The following is a 22,400-nucleotide window of genomic DNA, read 5'->3' as shown; positions in this document are numbered from 1 at the left end:
GGGTTATCATATCTATCTTGATCTTTCCTTTTTGGTTGGAACACGTATAACAGGGAAAATGAAAGAAATCCAAGTATTTAATAATAGGAGTCTACATAATTGTATATGTGCACTAGATGTCGTGTTTATGACCATTAAGATGACAAGTGTGAATAATGTAACAGCAACATGAAAGTATACTCGTGGTGTAATGTTTGGAGAAACAGTATGATATAAAGTTATATAACAGATGCCCTTTATGAAAAAAAATCTTGCATGAGGACTGATTAGAAGGGAATATATGGACACAAAATGAAAATTGCTGTTTTTTGGAGGCTTGGGTTGGGAGTGCTTTTTATATTTCCCACCTTTCCTGAAATGTTACTATTTCTGTTGCCATCAAATGAATCAAGAGACAAGGTGAAAACTATTAGCAAATCTGAGTGTGGAAAAGAATTAGGAGCAAGGAATTCTCAGGCAGTGCTTATTAATCTTTAATGTGCATATAAACCACCGAGGGAATCTTGTTAATGTACATTCCGTACGTAGGCCTGGAGGGGGCCGTGAGTTTGGACTTTTAACAAGCTCCTCAAGTATTGCAGAGGCTGTTTGTCCTTCAACCACGGTTTGAGTAGCACTGCCCTGGAACAGCCTCTTTTTCACCGCTGAGGGTTCTAAAGTGTGACCAGGGGAGGTCTGCAAGACCTTTTCTTTTTCCTGAGGTCTGTTATTAGCTGACTGGGAGTTGGTTCTAGTTTGCGTTGTAAATGCATGCCGATGAGCTTTTCACAGAAGTGCCTGGCACCTCAAAGGCAGGCTTCAGAGTGAGGGCTGCTGCGGCTGAACCCCAGGCAATCAATGCACAAGAGTTTTGCTTTAGATCCTCCCCTTCTACGGGGCCTGCATCTCGGTTCACTACCTTTGCCAGCTGTCCCTTTGTGCATCTCACAATAGTGGGGGTGGGGAGTAGGAGAGGGATGACAACTGGATATCCCCTGAAATGTGGCCTGAACAGCTGTGGCCCTGTCCACATTCAGGGGTCACCTAGTAGTGACAGTGCTTTGGAAACCTGTTTTCCAGGTAGCCTGGGCTGAGCTGGGGACTAATGGCTGGGATGCAGATGATGGGAAAGATGGCTTGAGCTTCTTCACAGCTGCAGGTCTCTTGGATGGGGACGGAAGGCCACACCTTGGAGGGATAAAATAAATGCACTCAGAGGAACGGGAGCACAGGTGCTCCAGTTTAACTTCAAATCATGTTATGGGAAAACTGATGACAATGACAATTACGTAAATTAGTAGACATATCCCTTAAAGTCAGGTGCTGGGGAAGGCTGCTGTGAGTATTCCTCCGACCACGTGATTCTGGCTGGGAGATTTGGCCTGTAGGAAGCATCCCTCAGAAGCTAAGGAAAGCTGAGAGTTCCAGGCTTTGTAGGGGCTGGGGGCATCCGGAATCTCTGCTCCTCCCAGCTCAGAACCCTGGCTTCTCCTGGGGTGGTGAATTCAAGAACACTCACGTTTGCCTATGTTCTCTCATTTCATCCTCACAACAACCTTGTGAGGTAGATGTTATTCCCTCACTTTATAGATGAGGAAATTGGGGCTCAGAGACGCTGAGTGAGTTATTTGGGGTCCTATAACAAGGAAGTAGAGGAATTGGGACTTGGGACCAGCTTTGTAGGCTCCGCTCCAATAATCTTGCTGCAAGGTCACAGATGTAGGTGATGGACTGGGAGTGGGGGAGAGGGCAGAAAGAGGTGGGAGGAGGGAAGGCTTGAGAAGAGTCATCGTCATCAACTTCTTCCTTGTCCCCCGACCCCCACTATGGCACATTTATAGCACATTCACTCTCATTTCTGTCCTTTTGTTCACATGAGGTATAGGCAAAAAATAAAACTTTAAAGATGACAAGGCTTTTCCTATCTTACAGTGAGGAAACTGAGGCACTGAGAGGTGAAGTGACTTGCTCAAGGTCACATAGTAACCTGACTGGAAAATACAGGACTAGAACCCAGGTCTCCCCATTCAATATCCATCTCATGGACTGTGCACCCTCAAAAAGTTTACTGGGTGCGGTAATTTTGTGCGAAGAAAAATTAGCGAAAAAAATTCAATGTCCAACCAAAGGAGATGATTATTTAACCATGATTTACCCAACTGATGGACTACCCTTCAGTCACGAAAACTTGCAGCTAAGAAAAGCATTTGATGTAATGGGAAAGTATTCATGCTATCATATGAGGCGGCACAACGTCATGCATAGAGTATGAATTTGACTAAAAAATACAAGTAGAAAGGCTGGAAGAAACTATATCAAAATGGTGGTTTCTGGGAGGTGGAATTATAAGTGTTATTTCCCCTCTTTCTTCCTATTTATCTGCATTTTTCCAAGTTTCTAAAATGTGCATTTTATTTATAACAGGAAAAATATATCCCTCTATAGTTTAAAAAATACTGCTTGGAAGCAGCCCATATCCTGTGCCTTTTGTGAGTTTTCAGGTGAGACTCCCTCAACCTGCTTTTCCCCTCACTGCCACTCCATTGCTAGTCCATGGGGAGGGGCTGGGGTTCACGTGGGACCTCTTGGCTGGGAGCCTCCACGTGCTACTTTGCATTTTAAGGACAGAGAGTCTCCTCAAGATGAGACCACTGTTGTGTGATGGGCTGGGGGGTGGGGCGTCTGTTCTGGATCCAGTTCCCAAAGGTGCCCAGGAGCCTGGGCCGGTGACTACCCCATCATCTCACAGTGACTCCCCTCACTGGAACCCCAGCCTCCCGGGCCCTGGTCCAGGGCTCTTATCCCCTGGCTGCTCCATGGTTGCAACCCCCGTGGTACCCGGGCATTCCACGCTGGTGCTCCAGGGAGGGCCAGCAAGGCTAACTAAGCTGCACCTTCTCCTGCCCTGGGTGGTCAGATTCATTCCTTCCTCTGTGGGATGGCAGGCTGGCAGGGAACACAGAGGTGCACCCTGGGGCACTGCCACCCAGAGAGCGCCAGGTCCAGTCGCCACCTAGCCTCAGTCGTCCAGGTGTTGCTCCTCCCAGGTGGATGTGGGGATGGCACTGTAAGGGTCCATGATGACCTTGGCACAGCGGATGATCATCACCACAAGGAAGAGGCAGAGGAAGACGAAGCAGGCCAAGGTCAGCCCTTTGTCCACGTCGACATAGACGGGCTCGGGCGTGGGCTCCTCCATCTCGAGGCAGCGACTTCGGGCTGCTCCTCCTCTACCTCGGGCTTGACTGGTACCATTTTCCACCCCTGCAGAGAGAGCCACGGCAGTGGGGAAGGGAGGGCATGGTCACGTGCCTGGGGTGGTTGCAGGGCGCCAACCTCTGCTCCCTCTCATCTGCTACCCTGCACCCAGAGCTTGCTGCCCAGACCACCCTGCAGGAGGGTAGGGGGGTGTGCACATATGGACTCACATGGTCACAGCCTGAAGCCTTGTAGGTAACCAGAGTCTCTAGCAGGGTGAGCCAGTGCCTCCCCAGGCTGGGGCGGGAGAGGTGACAGCTGAGTCCCAGCAGGCATAGGACTAGGGTGGGGCTGAGGGCTGGGTGGGGATGGAGGCCCCGCAGCTGCCTCCGCTCCATGAAACCCTTCAGGAAGGCAGTTAGGATAGTGCTTTCCATTTAGCCAGCCCACTGTCTGAGGGTGATCAGAAAGCATCTCAGAAACTGGGTCATTATTATAGATATGCATATATTTTACAGACAGGGTCTCACTCCGTTGCTCAGGCTGGAGTGGAGTAGCACAATCACAACTCCCTGCAGCCTCAAACTCCGGGCTCAAGCAATCCTCCTACCTCGGCCTCCCAAAGAGTTGGGATTACAGGCGTGAACCACTGTGCCTGGTCTATTATGTTTTTTAAAGCATAAGAACCTAGATTTTAAATAAACCTGTTATGGAAAACCACAGAGAAACAGACTGAGGAGGGGTTGCTGTCACAGAGGCTGGAGGGTCTATATCCCCTCCCTGCTGTAGGGCGTCACAGGGACTCTCCAGAGACTTCTGCTGAGGCCCAGCACTGGGCCTGGAAACTGTAAGTGTGATGGGAAGACCAGCTCTCACGGAAGAATCCCAGCTCTAACGATGACCCTCAGTCATCGTTAGGACTCTAGCACTAGTGCCTACACTGACACGTCGCTCATTCATCTTGGGATGACTTGCCAACTTCTCTGGGTCCTAATTTCCTCCCTGCTGAGGACAGGTGAGGATGTGAGGACCAAATCCACAGTCCTTGGCTCCAGTGGATGGTCGGCACATACTTTGAGTGAACTGGGAGTTGGAGGAGCTGGCTGGGAGCGGGCAGGCGGCTCCCCAAGTTCAGCTGCCAGGGACAGCGTTAGGAGGAGGGCGGCTGCTGCTCCCTCTCCCCACACACAGCACTCGCCCCCATCCTTATCCCCGAACTAGTGGAGTGCTTGAGCTCTACACTGTGCTTCGTGTTCTGTTTGTTGTTTAAAGCTCATGAGAGCCCTGGAAGCAAGTTACCCAGGCATCAATAAGCCCATTTTATAAATGTGGAAACTGAGGCACGGAGCAGGGAAATGAGTACCCAAGGTCCCAAGTCCCACACCCTAGGTCTCTAGATATCTCTACCTCCTCTAGGGGGGCTCCATCTTCCTCACCCAGCCTGGAGCTTCAGGAAGATACCACCTGTCTGTGCAAGCTTAGAGCCCGCTGGCTGGCGAATTTCTGGAACCACAGTCAACCACGCCTTCCCCTCTCTTAGACCTTGTCTCAGCCCTCACCAGCCTCGGGGACACTAACCTGCTGACTGGAGTGGTCACCACTTTATAAGGACCCTGGCTGTTCCAGGAGGCACGGGGAGCAGTCAGGCATCGTGGGGGTCGCCCAAGGACAGCAGTGGCCTTTCACTGAGAGCAGGCTTTGTGCTGGCTGGCGGGGGCGCTGGAGTGTGACTGGAACAGAAAAGGACAAAGAAGACTAGTTATTTCCTGAGATGCTCAGCTCCAGACTGGATCCGGACCAGACTAGGCAGCTCCTCCCTGGGCATGGAGATGGGAGCTGCCACACTCTGTCATTTGATGCTGACTTCTTCTCTTTTTAAAATACAACAGCTTTCATGCCTGTAATCCCAGCACTTTGAGAGGCTGAGGTGGGAGGATTGTTTGAGCTCAGGAGTTTGAGACCAGCGTGGCAAAATCCCGTCTCTACAAAAATTTAGACAGGCATGGTGGTGCATGCCTGTAATCCCAGCTGTTCAGGAGGCTGAGGCAGGAGAATCGCTTGAATCCGGGAGGTGGAGGTTGCAGTAAGCCAAGATCATGCCACTGCACTCCAGCCTGGGCAACAGAGTGAGACTTTGTCTCCAAAAAAAAAAAAAAAAAAAAAGAAATTTAAAAAAAGTACACACACACACACACCACACACATACAAGCTTTAAAAAAATGTGGTTGCATAGACGTAACATAAAATCTACCATTTTGACCTTTTTTTTTTTGAGATGAAGTCTTTCTCTGTTGCTAGGCTGGAGTGCAGTGGTGTAATCTCGGCTCAATGCAACCTCCACCTCCCGGGTTCAAGAGATTCTCCTGAGCCTCCTGAGTAACTGGGACTACAGGTGCATGCCGCCACCCCTGACTAATTTTTTGTATTTTTGGTAGAGATGGGGTTTCACCGTGTTAGCCAGGATGGTCTCAATCTCCTGACCTCGTGATCCACCTGCCTCAGCCTCCCAAAGTGCTGGGATTACAGGTGTGAGCCACCGCACCCAGCCCACAGTCTTGAAAACAGAGCTATCCTTTATTTTTGCCAATTTGAAGAAAAATGTTATCTAGAAGCATTTTTTTCTTAACATCTTATAACAAACATTTTCAAACACACAGAGAAGTTGAAAGAATTATACAGTAAACACATATATACCCCCCACCTAGATTCTATAGTTGTTAACATTTTGCTGCATTTAACAAATTTCATATTTATGCACCTATCCATCCTTTTTATTTTTTGAATTAATTTCAAAGTAAGATGCAAACATTAGTACACTTCACTGCAAAGCACTTCAGCATGTGTATCATGAACTAGAATTCAATATTTGTTTATAGATTTCTTAAAAGGCAAAATTTACATGCAGTGAAATGTACAAATATTAAATGCATCATTTTTGAGATTTTAAAAATGCATACACCCTTGTAGCTCTCAGAGTAATTTTCATTTATCTTAATGAAGTTAAGCATCTTTGCATGTGTTTAAGATTCATTTGTTCTTCCTTTTTTGTGAACTCTCTGTTAATATTTTTTATCTATTTTTCTATTGAGTTTTTGGTATCTCTCTTTTTTGGCCTTGGAAGCAGAATGTTGTGATTAATATACTCATTTTATTTACATTTATTTGTTTTTTTTATTTCTTTTTTTTTTTGAGACAGAGTCTCGATCTGTCGCCCAGGCTGGAATGCAGTGGTGCAATTTGGCTCACTGCAACCTCTGCTTCCAGGGTTTAAATGACTCTTCTGCCTCAGCTTCCTAAGTAGCTGGGACCACAGGCATGTGCGACCATGCCCAGCTAATTTTTTGTATTTTTAGTAGAGAAAAGGTTTCACCCTGTTAGCCAGGATGGTCTTGATCTCGTGACCTTGTGATTTGCTGGCCTCAGCCTCCCAAAGTGCTGGGATTACAGGCATTTTATTACTGTCTTTCCTATATCCCTGATTCCTACTCTTATTTCTTATTTCCTTTTCTACTAATTTTTGTCACTAGTATTAGCTTTCTAGCTATTTAACTTTGTTCTTTTAAATGTACATTAGTTTCTGTAATTTGAATTGTCAACTGTAGATGCATTTTTATTGCCAGCTGTAAGACATTAGGAAATTAGGGAGCTTATTCTAATTTCCACCTCCTTTTCCCATTCTCTTCCCATTGTCAGTTCCATTATTTCTGCATGGTTAGGGTATGTAACATTTATGTGTTATTTTTTGCTTTATGTCTACCTTAGTTTTCATTCTTAGTTTTATGATGACATCTATTTAAGGCTCCCCACCAGTCCTTTGCCTGAAGTTTTCCTATCACCTCTTGTTTGGCTGTAGACTGTTGTCTAGCATGTCCTTCAGGAGGACGTCATGTGAATAATATTCCCCAAGGTCTTGTCTTCTTTGAAGGGAGTGTGCATTTTTCTCTGCCTGCTTTAAATATTTTCTCTTTGTCTTTGGTTTTCAGCAGTTTTGCTGTGAATGTGCCTAGATGTGGTTTTCTCTGTATTTTCTGAGTGTTTGTATTTCTTCTTGAATGTTACTTGATGTCAGCTTCTGAAAATTCTTTTTCTCTCTCTTCCCTTTCTGGTGCTCCAGGTACACTTAGACCTTTTCACTGTATCACAGTTTTATTTGTTATGCTTTCTTCCTTTTTTTTTTTTCTTTTTATGCTGTAGTCTGAATGTTTTCTATGGAACTAACTTCAAGTTCATTAACCTTGTCTTTTACTGTGTCCCAATAGCTGTTAAATCTACCTATTCACATTTCACTTCAGGCATTCTTTTCAGTTTTAGAGTTTCCATTTGATGCTTTAAAAAAATTTTCAGCTCTCCAGTGCTATTTTCTACCTTGCCACTGATATAATTTTTTTAAGTCCATATTTGATAACTCCAATATCTAGGTCATCTGTAGGTCTGTTTCTATTGTTTATTTTTTCTTTTGGTTCAGTTTCTTGATATAGCTGAACAACATTTCAGTGAGTTACAGAGCTCCAATATAAAACACTGTAGCAGCCCAGGGTGTTGTTATTTTTCTGCAGAGAGGATTCACCACTTTCTCTGGTAAACAGCTATTGTGCAAGCAGATCACCTCCATTCAATAAGGGGCGGAACCCACTTGAGGTGAAGTTCACTCATTGTAAACAAGGCTGTGTCTACCTTTGGTCTGACAATACTCCTAAGGTGTTGCACTCCAGGGTTCCAAGTTGAGATCCTGGGATGTTTACTTGGGCTGTTCCTTTCTTGGCATAGCTTAGATTCTAGTTTTTCTCCTTACGTGCCTTGAGACAGCTGATAATTACCTGGGGGAAATTATTCAGGATTATCCAGCAACCGGTTTTTGATTCTGTGTTGTGGAATGCAAGTGTGTGAAACTTAAGAACATTGGCCATTTGCTAATAGTCACTCATAACTATGATGCCAGGCCTGAGGATGAGGAAATAGGTGTCTGGTCAAAGTTCTGCTGTTCCTTTGCCCTGGAATTTTGAAAGATGTTCACTGGAGTATTGTAACAGTGAAAAACGGGGAACAAAATGAACTTCTGTCAATAATGGAATGGTTAAAACAGCGATGGTATATCTGTGTCATGAAATACTTTTTTTTTTTTTTTGACATGGAGTTTCACTCTGTCTCCAGGCTGGAGTATAGTGGCACAATCTCATCTCACTGCAGCCTCCATATCCCGGGTTCAAGTGATTCTCCTGCCTCAGCCTCTCAGCCTCTCCTTCCTGGAGTGTGCCACCATGCCCAGCTAATTTTTGTATTTTTAGTAGAGACAGGGTTTCACCATATTGGCCAGGATGGTCTTGATCTCTTGACCTCCTGATCTGCCTGCCTCGGCCTCCCAAAGTGCTGGGATTATAGGCATGAGCCACAGTGCTTGGCCAAAATATTCGTAGTTCATTGGAAACACACATGCGCACACACACATATGCACATACACACAATAGAGGGCTAGAACTTCTGTTAAGTAAAAAAGTAAGTTGACAAGCAATATCACAAATAGGACATCATTTATGTAAAATAAAGAAATTATTAATTTTATATGTACAATATGCACATGCTGGGGGTGGGAGGTCAGTGTTCTCTACTCACTGCTAGGTCAAGACCTGCTCCTGCTTTCATTGCTTTTTTGTTTGAGAAATTTAAGACCTAGAAAAGTACAAACAATGCAATAAGTACTTAACATTTCCATGGTGCAGAATTTGCAATTATTACATTATCGTTTTTGCATTGTCTTTTCTTTTTAAAAAAATAAATTCTGGTATTGTGACTCCTAACCTATAGAAGCAATCCTCACACCCTCTCCAGCAGTATCACCCTCATGAGTGTGGTGTGCACTTTCCCCTTTGGGCATCCACAGAACCTCTAGGGTTCCTTGGACCATACTTTGAAAACATGGATCTAACCCACGTCCCTCTATTTCACAGATGAAGAGACTGGAGTGGAGGGGGAGGAAGGGTTTTGCTCAGAGTCTCAGAGAAATAGCACAGCAGAATTTGGAGGAGCCCATGTTTCTGACCCATGCCTGTGCCCTGGGCCCTGCAGCATGGATTCCACACAGTCATTTAGTGGCTTCTAGGGAAAGATGAATGTGTGAGGGAGTCCTGCTCCCATGTTTCATAGTAGGACTCAGCCTAGCCTCCCAAACCCTGAATCTGAAATCTCAGGCTCTGCCTTTGTAGCAGGAGAGGCCATGAGAAACAGATCTCTCAAACACGGAACTGGGAAGGAAGGGGTGATTTATTCGGCCGGGAGCAAGGTGGCGGAGTTGCCTAACAGCCAAGCTCATCTAATGAAGGAAACCTCTGCCTTTACATAGGCTTACAACTCCAGATATTACACGTGAAAGGGTCTTGGGTTTACAGTTTTAGAAATTACATGTGAAAGGGTCTTGTTCTCATACCTCTAGAATTTACATGTGAAAGGGTCTTGGGTTTAGGAATAGGCATGGGGTATAGTGGGTTTGATCGTGTCTAAGTAAAAGCAATGCCTTCTGGAAAGATTCCTCCACACCACGCCTGCAATCTATAGGAGAGTGATTGAGGTGGCACCTGGTCTGCCAGCCTTTACTTCTCCTATTGAAATGCAGTGTGGAAGTCAAGAGGCGGATGGTCCTAGATGCGTAAGGGTGATCAAGAGTCTCCTCCCACCTTATGTTAATATCAGATAACTGCATACAGATTGGGGGGATTAGATCTCACAGAATCACCTTGTGATCCTCCCCTATCTTGTCTGGAAACGGGACTGGATCCTATAACCTGGCGACGTATCCCAGGGGAGTATTCTCACTGTCTCTCAGATCCTTCTGGTTGGGGTGAATGCCAAGAATGTGGGCTCAAAAACCAGATTTGCTTTTTTGCCTTGCAGATGGAATGTGCTCATTAACCTTAATTACCAGGCGGGCATAAGTCCTATCCAGCTCTGCTTCGAAGCAAGGACACAACATCCAGGAGAGAAGGCAACACTGAACTCAGCTGCAGTTCCCTGGGAGCGGAGCTGCTGGCCTTTCTGGTGGCCAGCTCAGTGGGCCCCAGCGTAACTGCATCGTCCTTCAACACTCAGCCTGTGCGAGCCAAGTGCTCCATCTGCCATGCTCTTGCGGCAGCGGGAGGTGGATTTGCTTCAGAGTCAGGGACTCTGACCTGGGAGAATGAGTGCCCCTCAAGGAAAGTGGCCTCTGGGCTGACCCAGTGTATCTGTCAAAGCGTGAAGGTTTAAGGTTGGGTTGTAGCAGATCCAAATGGAAAAGAATCCTGCCAACCGCTGTAAGAAAGCCACAGGACACCATGAAGAATCCAAACGGAGACCTGGAAACAAGCATCCGAATCAGGATTTTAGGAAAAAAACTAGCGGCAAGGCAATCACAATGCAAAGGGTGCACAAATATGGGATGTGTGTACAGATTGGTGTATTACCCCAGGGCTGGGAGTGAGGTGCTCAGGAAAGGCGCATATATCTGAATAATCTCACCCCATCCTCTATCTTTTACAACTATCCCTTGGGTAAACCTAATCTAGACTCACTTGTAGCTTTGGTGATTTACTAAAATGCCAATCAGGGCAATTTTTCATTTGAAAAATATGATACCTTATTTGTACTTTTAAAGCATACATGTAACTATTAATCAAAATCAGACTTAAACTCAATTTTAAAAAGTTACAGAAGATTAGAAATGTGCTCAATGCAGATAAGAAAAAAATGTCCCCAGCATTTGGGCTCTGTTTGAGGACTTTTGCCCCCAATCATCTGGTAGTAGAAACACAGGCCTGGCCAGGCAGGCCTTTTCTTCCACCGATCTCTGCATCTCCCCAGATCCATCTGTTCTCCTTAATCATCTGTCCTTCTTAATGTTTTTTTCTTTATTCTCTGGGGGCACGATGGGCCAGGCTTGGTCCAGCCAGTCCACTGAAGTTTAGTATTAAACATCGATACTAAATTAAATATTAGTACTAGTAAGTATTAGTACTCATTAAGTATTTTCCCCAAAATGTGAGTGAGACTCTTTCCACCTTAGTCTGCTTTATTCAAACCACAGTGAGCCAGAAGCTGTTCCTCCTTTTGTGGCTTTCTCTTCCCTCTGGCATCGGAGAACTTGGCATGGATAGGAGGAGAGGGACTTGCCTGTTCCGTGCCACGTCTTGACTCGGCTTCTGTTGTCACCTTGCTCCTTCGGATGTGTATTTAATGAAATGATGAGAGAGTAGATGCTGTGTGGTGTGTGGAGCTTTGTTATCTGTTTGGAGGACCTGTGAAAGGCACTAGTTCAAGGCCATCCTTTGCCTGAACAGTTCAGAATCAGCAGCTCACTTTCTATGCTGATGTATTTCCTTTCTATGCGGATGTACGTGTGTGTCTTAGTCTGCTCAGGCTACCATAGCAAAATGACATAGACTGGGTGGATTAAACAGGAGAAATTTATTTCCTCGCAGGTCTGCAGGCTGGAATTCCCAGGTCAGGGTCCAGCGGGGCTGGCTGCTCCTGAGAGCTCTCCTCAGGAGAGCACAAGAGCTTTCCTAGGTGTGTGGCTTCTTGTAAAGCCACCAATTTGATTGGCTTGGGCCCCACCCTATGACTCATGGAACCTTAATCACCTCCTAACAGCCTTGTCTTCAAATACACTCACACTGGGGGTTTGCGGGTCATGAGTTTGGAGGAGGAGGGAACTAACTTCGGTCCATAGCAATGAGATCCTTGAGGGCAGAGTCTGAGTCTGCTGAGGGGCACTGCCTCCCTGGAGCCGGGCCAGGCCCGCACCTGTTAGGCCGGCTCACGGCAAGTGTCAGAAGGTGAAATGCAGAGCCTGGCTGGTGCCCACCAGCCCCCGACAGTAGGAAGATGAAGGGGCTGAGACAGCACACCACTTCTCGCTGTAGGGATAAACAGCACACTGCAGTGACATTATGAATTCACTCGGGGTAAGAAGAATCCGAGCTGACCACGTGCAATCATCAGCTGGTTCTATAAATAGAAGTGCAGCCATTATGAAAGGTGACCTGTCAGAATCACTTCCCCAAACTGACAAATGGGTTAAGTGGATGGCATTTGCTCAGGACAGAGGAGATGTTTGCTGTCATAACACCCCACCAACCACATTGTTCTGTGGGACTGCGCTTGGTGGCCTCACTCCTGTGCTGGAACAATGAACAGACCTGTCGGGGGAGGTGATGAGCATATGTTAACAGATACTTAAAACCATGACAATCAGCAGGGCGGAAAAGATGCTTGGAGAGGATGGGATTAATGGAATACTGTGTTTAAGACTTGTTATCTTCTGATATTTAAATACCCCATCCTCTAAGAAACCTCCCCAAGAAAGGAGGCAGTATAAGCTAGCACCATTTTGGATAAAAGTAAGCAAAGAAGGTATTTCTGCCAAGAGAATGCATTGTCATTATACTGTAATCCTATGAACCACCATACCAATTCTGCTGTGTCATTTTATGATAATGCTGATGCATTATCTGAGTGGGTCTCACTCAGATCTCCTTGGATTCCCTTTGCCATTTGGTATGCACAGCACTCAGACTCTGAATGTTTTTTATTCTTTTTCTTAGAGCAGGTCACACTTACAACTCCAGAGAAGACTATCCTTAGGCTACTGGAGCTGCTTTACCCATGCACGTAGAGAGCTGGAAGTGCCTGGGAGTTATGTCACCCTAGGGTGGCCCGTAGCTAATGGCTAACTCGTGCAGGAGTTAGCTCATTGGTCTAGTGAAAGTCTAGCTCACTGGTCTTGAGGGAGGAAGAATTCTGTTGTGTAATTTACACTACAGAGGATATAGCCAAAGGTGGGATTAACAGCATCAAGAAACAGCATCAAGAAAATCCAGATTAGTATAGGTAAACGTGGAAATTAATAATTCGCAAAACACAAAACCAACTAGAGCAAGTTCTCTAGAATATTTGAACTTGGACAAACTTCTGGCAAGTTTAATCTGGTTAAAAAGAGAACAAGTACACACCATTAGGAATGAGAAATAGGTTATAACCACAGATATTATACAAAGGAAATAAAAAATATAATGAGGCAGTACTATGAAAACTCTGCTATTACATTGGAAGACTTGAATGATATGGATGTTTTCCAGAAAAATTTAAACCGTCAAAATTGGCTCAAAATGAAATGGGCAACCCAGATTAAACAATCCCGATGGGGTGTTTGTCAAAAGTGTTAACTTAGCTCATGCTGGGCTCCAGTCCAGCAACCAGACCATGAAGTCACCCAGTGTTCTCCAGTACATCATGACCTACACATGAAACTCCTGCAGACTGGGGGTACCACTTCTTGTTCTGAGAGCTGGGGGAATCCTGGTGGCCACCATTAGAGTTCCTCCTTGCCCCTTTGGGGTGCAAACACATTTCCTGTATTTCCATTGAACAGCTCAAGCTTCAATATTGACTCTTTTGATAACGTTTATGATGAAAGAAGTCCCCAAGGTGCTTATTTATGAGCAAAGAGCCAGTTTATTCATGCCTTCCGGAAGGAGTGTCTCCTCTCCTTGAGGACAAGGATGTCACTTCACCAAGAGAAGGTGATTAAGAAGTCTATTCCAGTCCCTGCCACAGTGGCTCTGCATGGGTAGTCCTTCAAGGTGTGGGAAGGGGTCTTCCTGATCTTCTTCAGCTCTTTTAAGTTATAAAATAATGTGTCAGTGAGCATTCCTATACAGATACACTTGGGTGAGGATTTTTCTAGGTTATGTTAATTGGCATGAAATTTCCAAGTTGTAGAATAGGCATATCTCTAACTTTAGTAGACACTGCCAATTTTCCCTCCCAAGTGGTTATTCCTAATCTCACAGTCACCAGCAGTCCTTGGAAGCTCCTGCCACTTCACAGCCTTGGCATAAGCTGGTATTATCAGATGTGAACTTCTCCCATCATGGTGCGCGTGAATGGTATGTCAGTATGGATCTAATTTGCATTTCTTTGCTGTCTAATGATGTGGTGCATCTTTTTACAATTTTATTGGGCATTTAGTTTTCCCCTTTATAAATCACTATGTTAATTTTCTTTTTCTTGTTTGTCTTTATCTTTATTCTAAATATCATTTCTCCACTGGTTTTGTGCTTTGCTGTTCTACGCCCAACCCCCCACAATCTGTGGCTTGTTTTTCAAACTTGTTCTTAGAATCCTATTTGTTCTTGTTCAGATGTTTCAATTTTTTTTTTTTTTTTTTTTTTTTTTGTTTTTTGAGATGGAGTTTCACTCTTGTTGCTCAGGCTGGAGTGCAATGGCGTGATCTTGGCTCACTGCAACCTCTGCCTCCCAGGTTCAGGTGATTCTCCTGCCTCAGCCTCCCGAGTTGCTGGGGATTATAGGCACGAGCCACCACACCTGGCTAATTTTGTATTTTTAGTAGAGAGGGTGTTTGGCCACGTTTGTCAGGTTGGTCTCGAATTCCTGACCTCAGGTGATCCACTCGCCTGGGCTTCCCAAAGTGTTGGGAGTACAGGTGTGAGCCACCAATGTTTCAAATGTTAATGTAAGCCACATTAATCTTTTCTTTTATAATTTATGCTTCTTGTGACTTCTTAAATCCTTTTCTGCCCTGATGTCAAATGTACTCTTATCTATCTATCTATCTTAGAATTCTACAACGTTGTTTTTCACATTTAGGTTTATAATCCATCTGAGATAGATTTTCCTGTGTGGAGTTTATATTTATGTCTTCCCCATGGATAAACAATTGTCTCATCCCCATTTATTGACTAATTTGTCTTTCCCAGAACAAATGCTCTGCCTCATTTAGGAGACAGTCCACTGATGCGGCCCTGTGGCAAGCAGAAAAACTTTCATATGAAAAGAACACTCTCAAATTGAATTCTCCTGTTTCTCCAACTCCCCCAGAGCTGAGTGATCCAGGGTTCCTCTGGCCTGACACTCTGACCCTGGGGGCCTTCTGCTGCTCTGCTAGGGACAACCATCCACTCCTCTCCTGACAAGGATCAACCTTTGACTTGAGAGTCAAGCTTTCAGCCATCGATTGTCAATCTGACACCATCTGCTTTCTATCTTCCCAAAATTCCTATACCTGTCTGCTGCATTGAGAACACCCTGACTTGTTTTCCATGACTGCTACAGACTTATGCATCTATTTTTTATTTCTTTGGTAACTTCAGTGGGATGTAAAGAGAGAAGAGAAGGAAAAGAGTAGTTAATTCACCATTCTGGAATCCTGCCCCAGGAGCAGGATTCTTTCCCCATCTCTTTGTTCTTTGCCTATCAGCTAGTCTCTTCATATCTTATTCATAGGGATCATGGTTTATCGAGTTTTATTGAGTGCACATAGCAGATGCTGTTTAAAATTTACTTCTGTTTTGTGAAATACATCATTTTCTACAAGTTTCCTCTGGCTCTTGAATTCTAGTATTTTTTAAAATGCTACAAAGGAAAGCAAATCAAGCAAACAACTGGTACACAAGTAGTGTGTTCACAGTACCTTTGACATGATAGAAAACTGCACCTCTGTTTCCTGTAACAGATTGAATATCCTTTCTAGGCACCTGCCTCATTGAGTAATGAAGGTAACTTACTAATACCACAACCTTCCACACTTAAAAGTCTCTTTTCAGCTTAAATAGTCATCCAGTTTTCTCACCAGGGGTGATTTCAGTGATAAACATGATTTATTTAGGTAAACATGCAAGCTTTCAGAATTCTGCCTATTCTTCTTTCTCCTCAAGTAGACATCTGAATATAAAAGGGCTTATTACAGGGTCAAACATTGGAGATATTGTGGGTTCTATTCTAGACGACCACAATTAAGTGAATATCACAATAAAGCAAGTCACAGGAATTTTTTGGTTTCATAGTGCATGTAAAAGTGATGTGTACACTATATTGTAGTATATTAAGCATGTAATAGCATTACATCTGAAAAACGTATATAACTTAATTTAAAAATACTGGCTGAGCGAAGTGGCTCACACCTGTAATCCCACGTGTATACCTATGTAACAAACCTACATGTTCTGCACAAGTACCCCAGAACTTAAAGTGCAATTTAAAAAAAGTTAAATATAAAGAAATAAAAGTTGGTGAGTTACTTTCTAGATACTTTTATAGACATTCCCCAAATTAATTAATTGTTAGGATGACTTTCTGTAATTCTTAAGTTGGTAGGATTGTGTAAGATAGAAAATCAATTCTGTTTCCAAATCCACAGCAGTGTAATCATCCATTTCATCTTGCTGTGCTGGCCAGTGTGATGACGTGTGTCTCAATGCCTCTTGGAAGGTGGGGGTGGTGTCTCCATTGATAAGAAGGAGTGCTTTTAGTTCCTATTACTTAAGTATTCACAGCCTCCCACAAACATAAGCACACGCTCACACACTTCTGAGCTGGGCTTATAAACGTCAGCCCAACACCCTACCGTGACACCCTGTTTGATTCTGGGTATTGGTCATATTCTTTCTCATTTGCTTCACCAGTTTATCAATCTTATTAATCTTTTAAAAGAATCAGTTGTTAACTTTGTTGTATGCCTTCTTTTTCATGGATTTCCACCCTTATCTTTATTATTCCTTCCTTTGATTTTCTTGGGGTTTTGTTTGCCATTCTTTTTAATCTATTTTTTTTAACATTATTAAGCTGGAAGCTTACATCATTAATTTTAGAACTTTCTTCTTTTCCAACATATACATCTGGAGCTATAAATGTTCCCCCAAGTAGTGTTTTGGCTGTAACCCACAAGCTCAAAGTATTTTCTAGTTGATGCTGTGATTTATTCTTTGACTTATGGGTATTTAAAAGTGTTTTGTTTAATTCGGCTGGGTGCCGTGGCTGATGCCTGTAATCTCAGCACTCTGGGAGGCTGAGGTGGGTGGATCACCCGAAGTCAGGAGTTTGAGACCAGCCTGGACAACATAGTGAAACCCTGTCTCTACTAAAAATACAAAAATTAGCTGGGCATGGTGGCGCACACCTGTAGTCCCAGCTACTCGGGAGGCTGAGGCAGGAGAATCACTTGAACTGTGGAGGCGGAGGTGTCAGTGAGCTGAGATCGTGCCGCTGCACTCCAGCCTGGACCACAGAGCAAGATTCCATCTCAAAAAAGAAAAAAAAATGTGTGTTGTCTAATTTCCAAACATTTAGAAATATGTGTGTGTGTGTGTGTGTGGTGTGTTCTTGTTATTGCTGTTTAGTTTAATTCTGCCCCGTAGTCTGATCACCAGTTCTCTGTGCCCACCTCTCTCCAGGTTCACATGCACAGTCTTTAAGATGGCTGAGTCCCACGTGGTCGAGCCCTCAATACCCCCTCAACTTATCCCATGCACCTTGCTCCATCCAAACCCAAGCTAGGAGAAGAGAAACTGAACGACAGTGCCTTGCTACCTCCTCTCTCTCTCTCTTTGACCATCATCTCTGCCATTTGTATCCTTCGTTAAAACAAACAAACAAACAAAACTTCTCCTGTGTCAACTTCTTCTTCCTGAACTCAGCCAATAGCTCATGAATGCCACGAACACGGCTCTAAAGCATGGGAGAAGTTTATGAGCCAACTCCTCTAAATTGGTCCGTGATATGCTAAATAAAGTAGGAAATAAGGGAGTTTGGAACGTTTCTTCTCGAGAAAATAGCTGGCTTGCAAGGCTATTATTCTGTTGCATAATCGTATTTTGGATCCTCAGAAACTGTCTTTTTTCCGCGTGCCTCCTGTAACACTCTAATCTCCTTGCAGGCAGAGCGTTGCCCAGGATGAACTAGGCTGGCAGTCACATACCCAGGAATGAGAAAGAGAAAAGCATATTAACTTTTATTAAAAAATTTTCCATCTCACAACAAGAGAAAGGTCTGTCCACACTGAGAATAGAAGCTGCTGTCTGTGCATAATTTATATTTTGGAAGAGGTGTTTCCATGCACGGTGTTGTTTGAGCATTAACAATTGGGCTGTTACGGTTATCCGGCTAAGCGGGTTCACAATGGTCCCAGTCTCAAGCACCTGGATGGCATGGAGCTTCTGGAGCCACAGTGGGACCTGGCCATGGGGGTCAGTAATGGTTCTGGTTGTGGCTGGAGACAAAGACTGGGGATGGGCATAAGGGAAGTGAGGCTAGAGGAGCGTGTGGCGGGGTATCTGACTGTGACACGCCCGGAATGCTGGCAACATGCAACTGATCAATGGAGAGATGAGCAGAGTTGTGGGCCAGGCAGTGAGGATGCGCCACGTGGGAAATTACCCCGGACCAAAAGAGATAACCCCTGGCTTCCGCGAACCTCCCTGCCACCGATCCTTTTCAACCACAGAGGAATCGCTTAGAGAGTCTCATGTATTGAGAGCTATCCAACTATCTCAGATCAGACCGGTGGCCAAAGGAACGCTCAAGAAATCGAGCGTATGTTTCTAATCTGATTGCAATTTCATCCGTGGCCCCTGAGTAATTATTTCCCTTTTGCTTTACTTAAAACTAACAAAGAGGCTTTAATGAATTTTTTTGTTCGTTTTTAATGGAAAGAATCAACGTTTCTTCTTCAAATAATGAAGCTGAGTGGAACACCATGCCTGAGCAGGAGACTCGTCCTGACACTGGCACTCTTGCTCAAAGTGCCCTTTCATTCAAGCCCTTTAAAGCCCCAACAGCAGCCTCAGGCCCAGGCCGCCCTGAACCTGTGCTGCTCTGTCTGTGCCCTGCAGCCCCCCAGTAAAACTCTCCATCTCCCCAAAGCATCAGCAAGTTCACAAGATAGTCAGGTGGCCTCAGGTGTGTATGCCTTTGCAATGATTTCCCATTGCAAAATGGGAACGCCCTTTCCAAGTGAAAAACAGAAGCCAGACACTTGCAGAATGTTCCCTTGTCAGCAGGAGACGCAGCGGTTGGAAATTCAGGTCCTGGCTCCCTAACTACCAGCAGTGTGGTATTAGATGAACGATGCAACTTCTTTCAGTCTCTGTTTCCTTATTTTTAAAATGGAGAAAAAACATCCCAGTGAATTTCATTGCATCTCTGGAAAGGATAAATGAGAATGTACTTCTAAAGTGCTTAGCATAGTAACACATTCATTCACTCAAAGTATTAGCTGTTGTCCCTACTTTTGTTCTCACAGTTTCCTCTCTAGGTGCCCAAGGCTCCCATCTGCCTGCAGGAGTGCAGGATGCTCCTGCTCTTCAGGCTGCAAACTGCCTGGCTCGGGGTGGCTTCCGCAGAACGCAGCCCCTGGTTTCCTCCAGCAACGAGACATCACACAATGACCAAATCTCCCAAGGATTCTTCCTTCCTGCCCAAAGTGAGCTCAGAGGGCTGGAGGCTGCGCCATGCCAGGCTGATTCTGCTCTACAAAGAGACTGGGGGAGCTAGACAAGCCCACTTCCCCCACACGACTCAGACAAAGGCAACCTGCAAGCGACTGACTTGGCTGTCTAAAGGAGTAATTAATCTCCGTGAAATTAATGGGCCCTCAAAGGCAGGCAGCTGCAGTGGTTGTGCGTATCTGAACCGCAGGATTCATCTGCATCCGTGGACATTTATCAGGACAGATGACACCCTGTGGGTGCCCATGGCCCTCAGGAACCCATACCCACGGGTTTCGTAAGCATTCAGGAATGGGGTCACTACCATGGTGTCCCCTGCCTACCTCCTCCATCCCCATTACAGAGGTAAATAAGCTGTCCCTCAGAAGAGAAGCAAGTCTGCGGAGAAGCTAGGTGACCTTGAGCAAGTGAGTGAGCCTGGGTCCTCTCCAGCAAAACCAGCACATTGCTTTGGAGGATTAGGTCCTTTGTGCACAGAGCTTCATGCAGAAATAAGAAAACAAAGAAAACCCAGCCATCTTACTTCAACGCATCGACAGACTCCTTGGGGGAAGGCTTTGAGAATAGAGATTGATTATGGAAACCTGACATTTTAGAGGCTGTTCGTCTGAGACCGGGGACATCTAGATGAAATTTAGAAAACAAATTATTAAATATGTTTCATTTTCATCCAAGCGATGGGCTAAATCAGTACAGTGATTACGGTCAGGGATGGGTGGGAATCAGGGCAGAGGTTGGGTCAGGGATAGGGTGAGACCGAGCTGTGTATTACACGCAACATCCAGAAATAACATATACGATTCCACAATTTGAACATGCTTTTCTTTCCCTTTTTTCTTTTTTTCTTTTTTTTTGAGATGGCATCTCGCTCTGTTGCCCAGGCTGGAGTGCAGTGGTATGATCTCAGCTCACTGCAACCTCCGCCTCCCGTGTTCAAGTGATTCTCCTGCCTCAGCCTCCCAAGTAGCTGGGAATACAGATGCGTGCCACTGTGCCTGGCAAATTTTGGTATTTCTGGCAGAGATGGGGTTTCACCATGTTGACCAGGCTGGTCTCGAGCTCCTCAGGTGATCTGCCAGCCTTGGCGTCTCAAAGTGCTGGGATTACAAGCGTGAGCCACTGCTTCTGGCCTGAACATGCTCTTTTGATGGGGCTGTGTTCCATCGCCTGTGTGAAAACGTCCCCTTTCTCTAAACAGCTGCACAGTGGACAATCACTCAGGCCAGCTGTGGACAGAAACCTGCGTGTTTTGTTTCCTTCCCGTGTTTGGGGCGTGGCCTTCTTCAGGGAAGCAGTGACAGCAAGATGCAGCAGCAGGCTGAGGCTCAGTCCCCAGTCTGAGTTATGACTGCCCCCTGGTGGCTGTGTGACCTTGGGCAGGCTGCACGGCTTCCCGGTGTCTAGCAAGCAGGGCTCTTCCTCCGCCTCTCAGCTGCTCTTCCCTGGAGGGTTGTGGGGGAGGCAAGGAAAGGGGTCTTTGCACTGGCTCAGCCACTGAGCACAGGCAGCTCTCTCAGCCTGGCAGAGCAGAGACAGAACTGGCCTCCTGTTGGGGTATCCTATGGAGTCAACCATCAGGGGGCTGGCAGGACCTAATAGCCTGAGCCCCAGAAGCTTAGGGAGCAAGTTTCTGTCTCCAGACACCCAAAGTACACTGTAAGGCCAGCTACGGAAGGGACGTAGGGCAGGCGCCTCCCAATCCAAGGGCCGAAGTGCACGTGTGCCCCTGGCGGAGTGCTGCGGAGGATGGCTGGCATCTTGGCTTAGCATCTCTGAAAGAGATCGCCCTAAATAGTGCTCATTTGCATAACCTAGTTGTGGGCTTGGCTGACAGGGACAGCAAGCGTGCAGGAAGTGGCATAACCAGACTGTGGAAGGCTGCAGGGGAAATCAAGTCCCAGTTACTGTTTTCAGCCTTAACTCTCTCCTGAAGACCAATCTTGCCAGTAGGACATCTTCACCAGGATGGCCTGGGTTTTTGCTTTCGGCTCCATAAACTCGTCATCATGTAGTTCTGTAGTTACCACTTGGAACCACCTCCCCTCCACCCACCTGCCTCCATCACCCTGCCAATCCCTTCTCCTCAACAGGCATGAATGTGGCTCTGCCCCTCACGGCTTGGGTAGCCTGACACAAATCATTCATCCCTTTGAACCTCACCTTGCTCATCTGCAAAATGGGGATACTAAGTAACTACCTCATGGGATGATGATGAGAACTTAGAGGAATTAATATACATAAAGCACTTAGAAGAGTGTCGGGTTTCTAGAAAGCACTACGTAAATATCCCTCAGCCAGCTTTCCACCCGGACTCACCTTGTGCTGGGAACCATACTAGATCCTGAAAGTTCGAACTGTTAGCACAACACTTCCCAGAACGCACTTGAAACTTGAAGGCAAGTTAGAAGTCTTGGAAATCTGCAGAAACTCTCCTGGTCCGCAAGGGGACTCCTGTGAGCCTGGGTAAGAAGTTAAACCATGTGGAAGCCTTACCGTTGAGATCTCAGGGTTTAGACACTCTGGGCAGGAAGGGGAGGCAGAGACGCAGCCCCATCTGGCTCCTCCTTAGCCAGAACAGCTCTGAGTTGTCTGTTTTCTAGATTAGGGCATCACAGGGGGCTGTATTTGAAACAAGTTCCACCTCCCCTGGAGTGTGTGAATCTAATCAGCTGCCAGCAAATATAAAGCAGGAAAAAAACGTGACGAGGCGAGAGAGGCCTGGTCACCCCACCTACATCTTCCTCCCATGCGGGATGCTTCCTGATCTTGAACATCTGACTCCAAGTTCTTCAGCTTTGAGACTCGGACTGGCTCCCCTTGCTCCTCAGCTTGCAGACAGCCTATTGTGAGACCCTGTGATCGTGTAACTCAATATACTCAATAAGCTCCCCTTTACATATATGTACAAATGTATCCTATTAGTTCTGTCCCTCTAAGAGAACCCTAATACAA

The 22,400-nt window shown here is 45.5% G+C and overlaps 1 protein-coding gene across 2 annotated transcripts in view; it reads right to left on the bottom strand.

Annotated features, from left to right (window-relative positions):
- Positions 1-218: 218 nt before the first annotated feature.
- CTXND1 (cortexin domain containing 1) overlaps positions 219-22,400 on the bottom strand; it is a 36,103-nt gene continuing 13,921 nt past the window's right edge. For both annotated transcript variants that reach the window (XM_032263814.1, XM_032263815.1), the window contains exons 2-3: positions 4,756-4,907; positions 219-3,243 (exon numbers count right to left, since the gene is read on the bottom strand). In XM_032263814.1, the coding sequence (XP_032119705.1) occupies positions 4,820-4,907 (88 nt within the window). In that variant the 3' untranslated portion in view covers positions 219-3,243; positions 4,756-4,819. The remainder of the gene's footprint in view (positions 3,244-4,755; positions 4,908-22,400) is intronic.

This window comes from Sapajus apella, unplaced genomic scaffold (assembly GCF_009761245.1).
Source record: "Sapajus apella isolate SASKATOON/1434 unplaced genomic scaffold, GSC_monkey_1.0 scaffold139, whole genome shotgun sequence".
NCBI lineage: Eukaryota > Metazoa > Chordata > Mammalia > Primates > Cebidae > Sapajus > Sapajus apella.
This window is presented reverse-complemented; position numbering and strand designations above follow the sequence as displayed.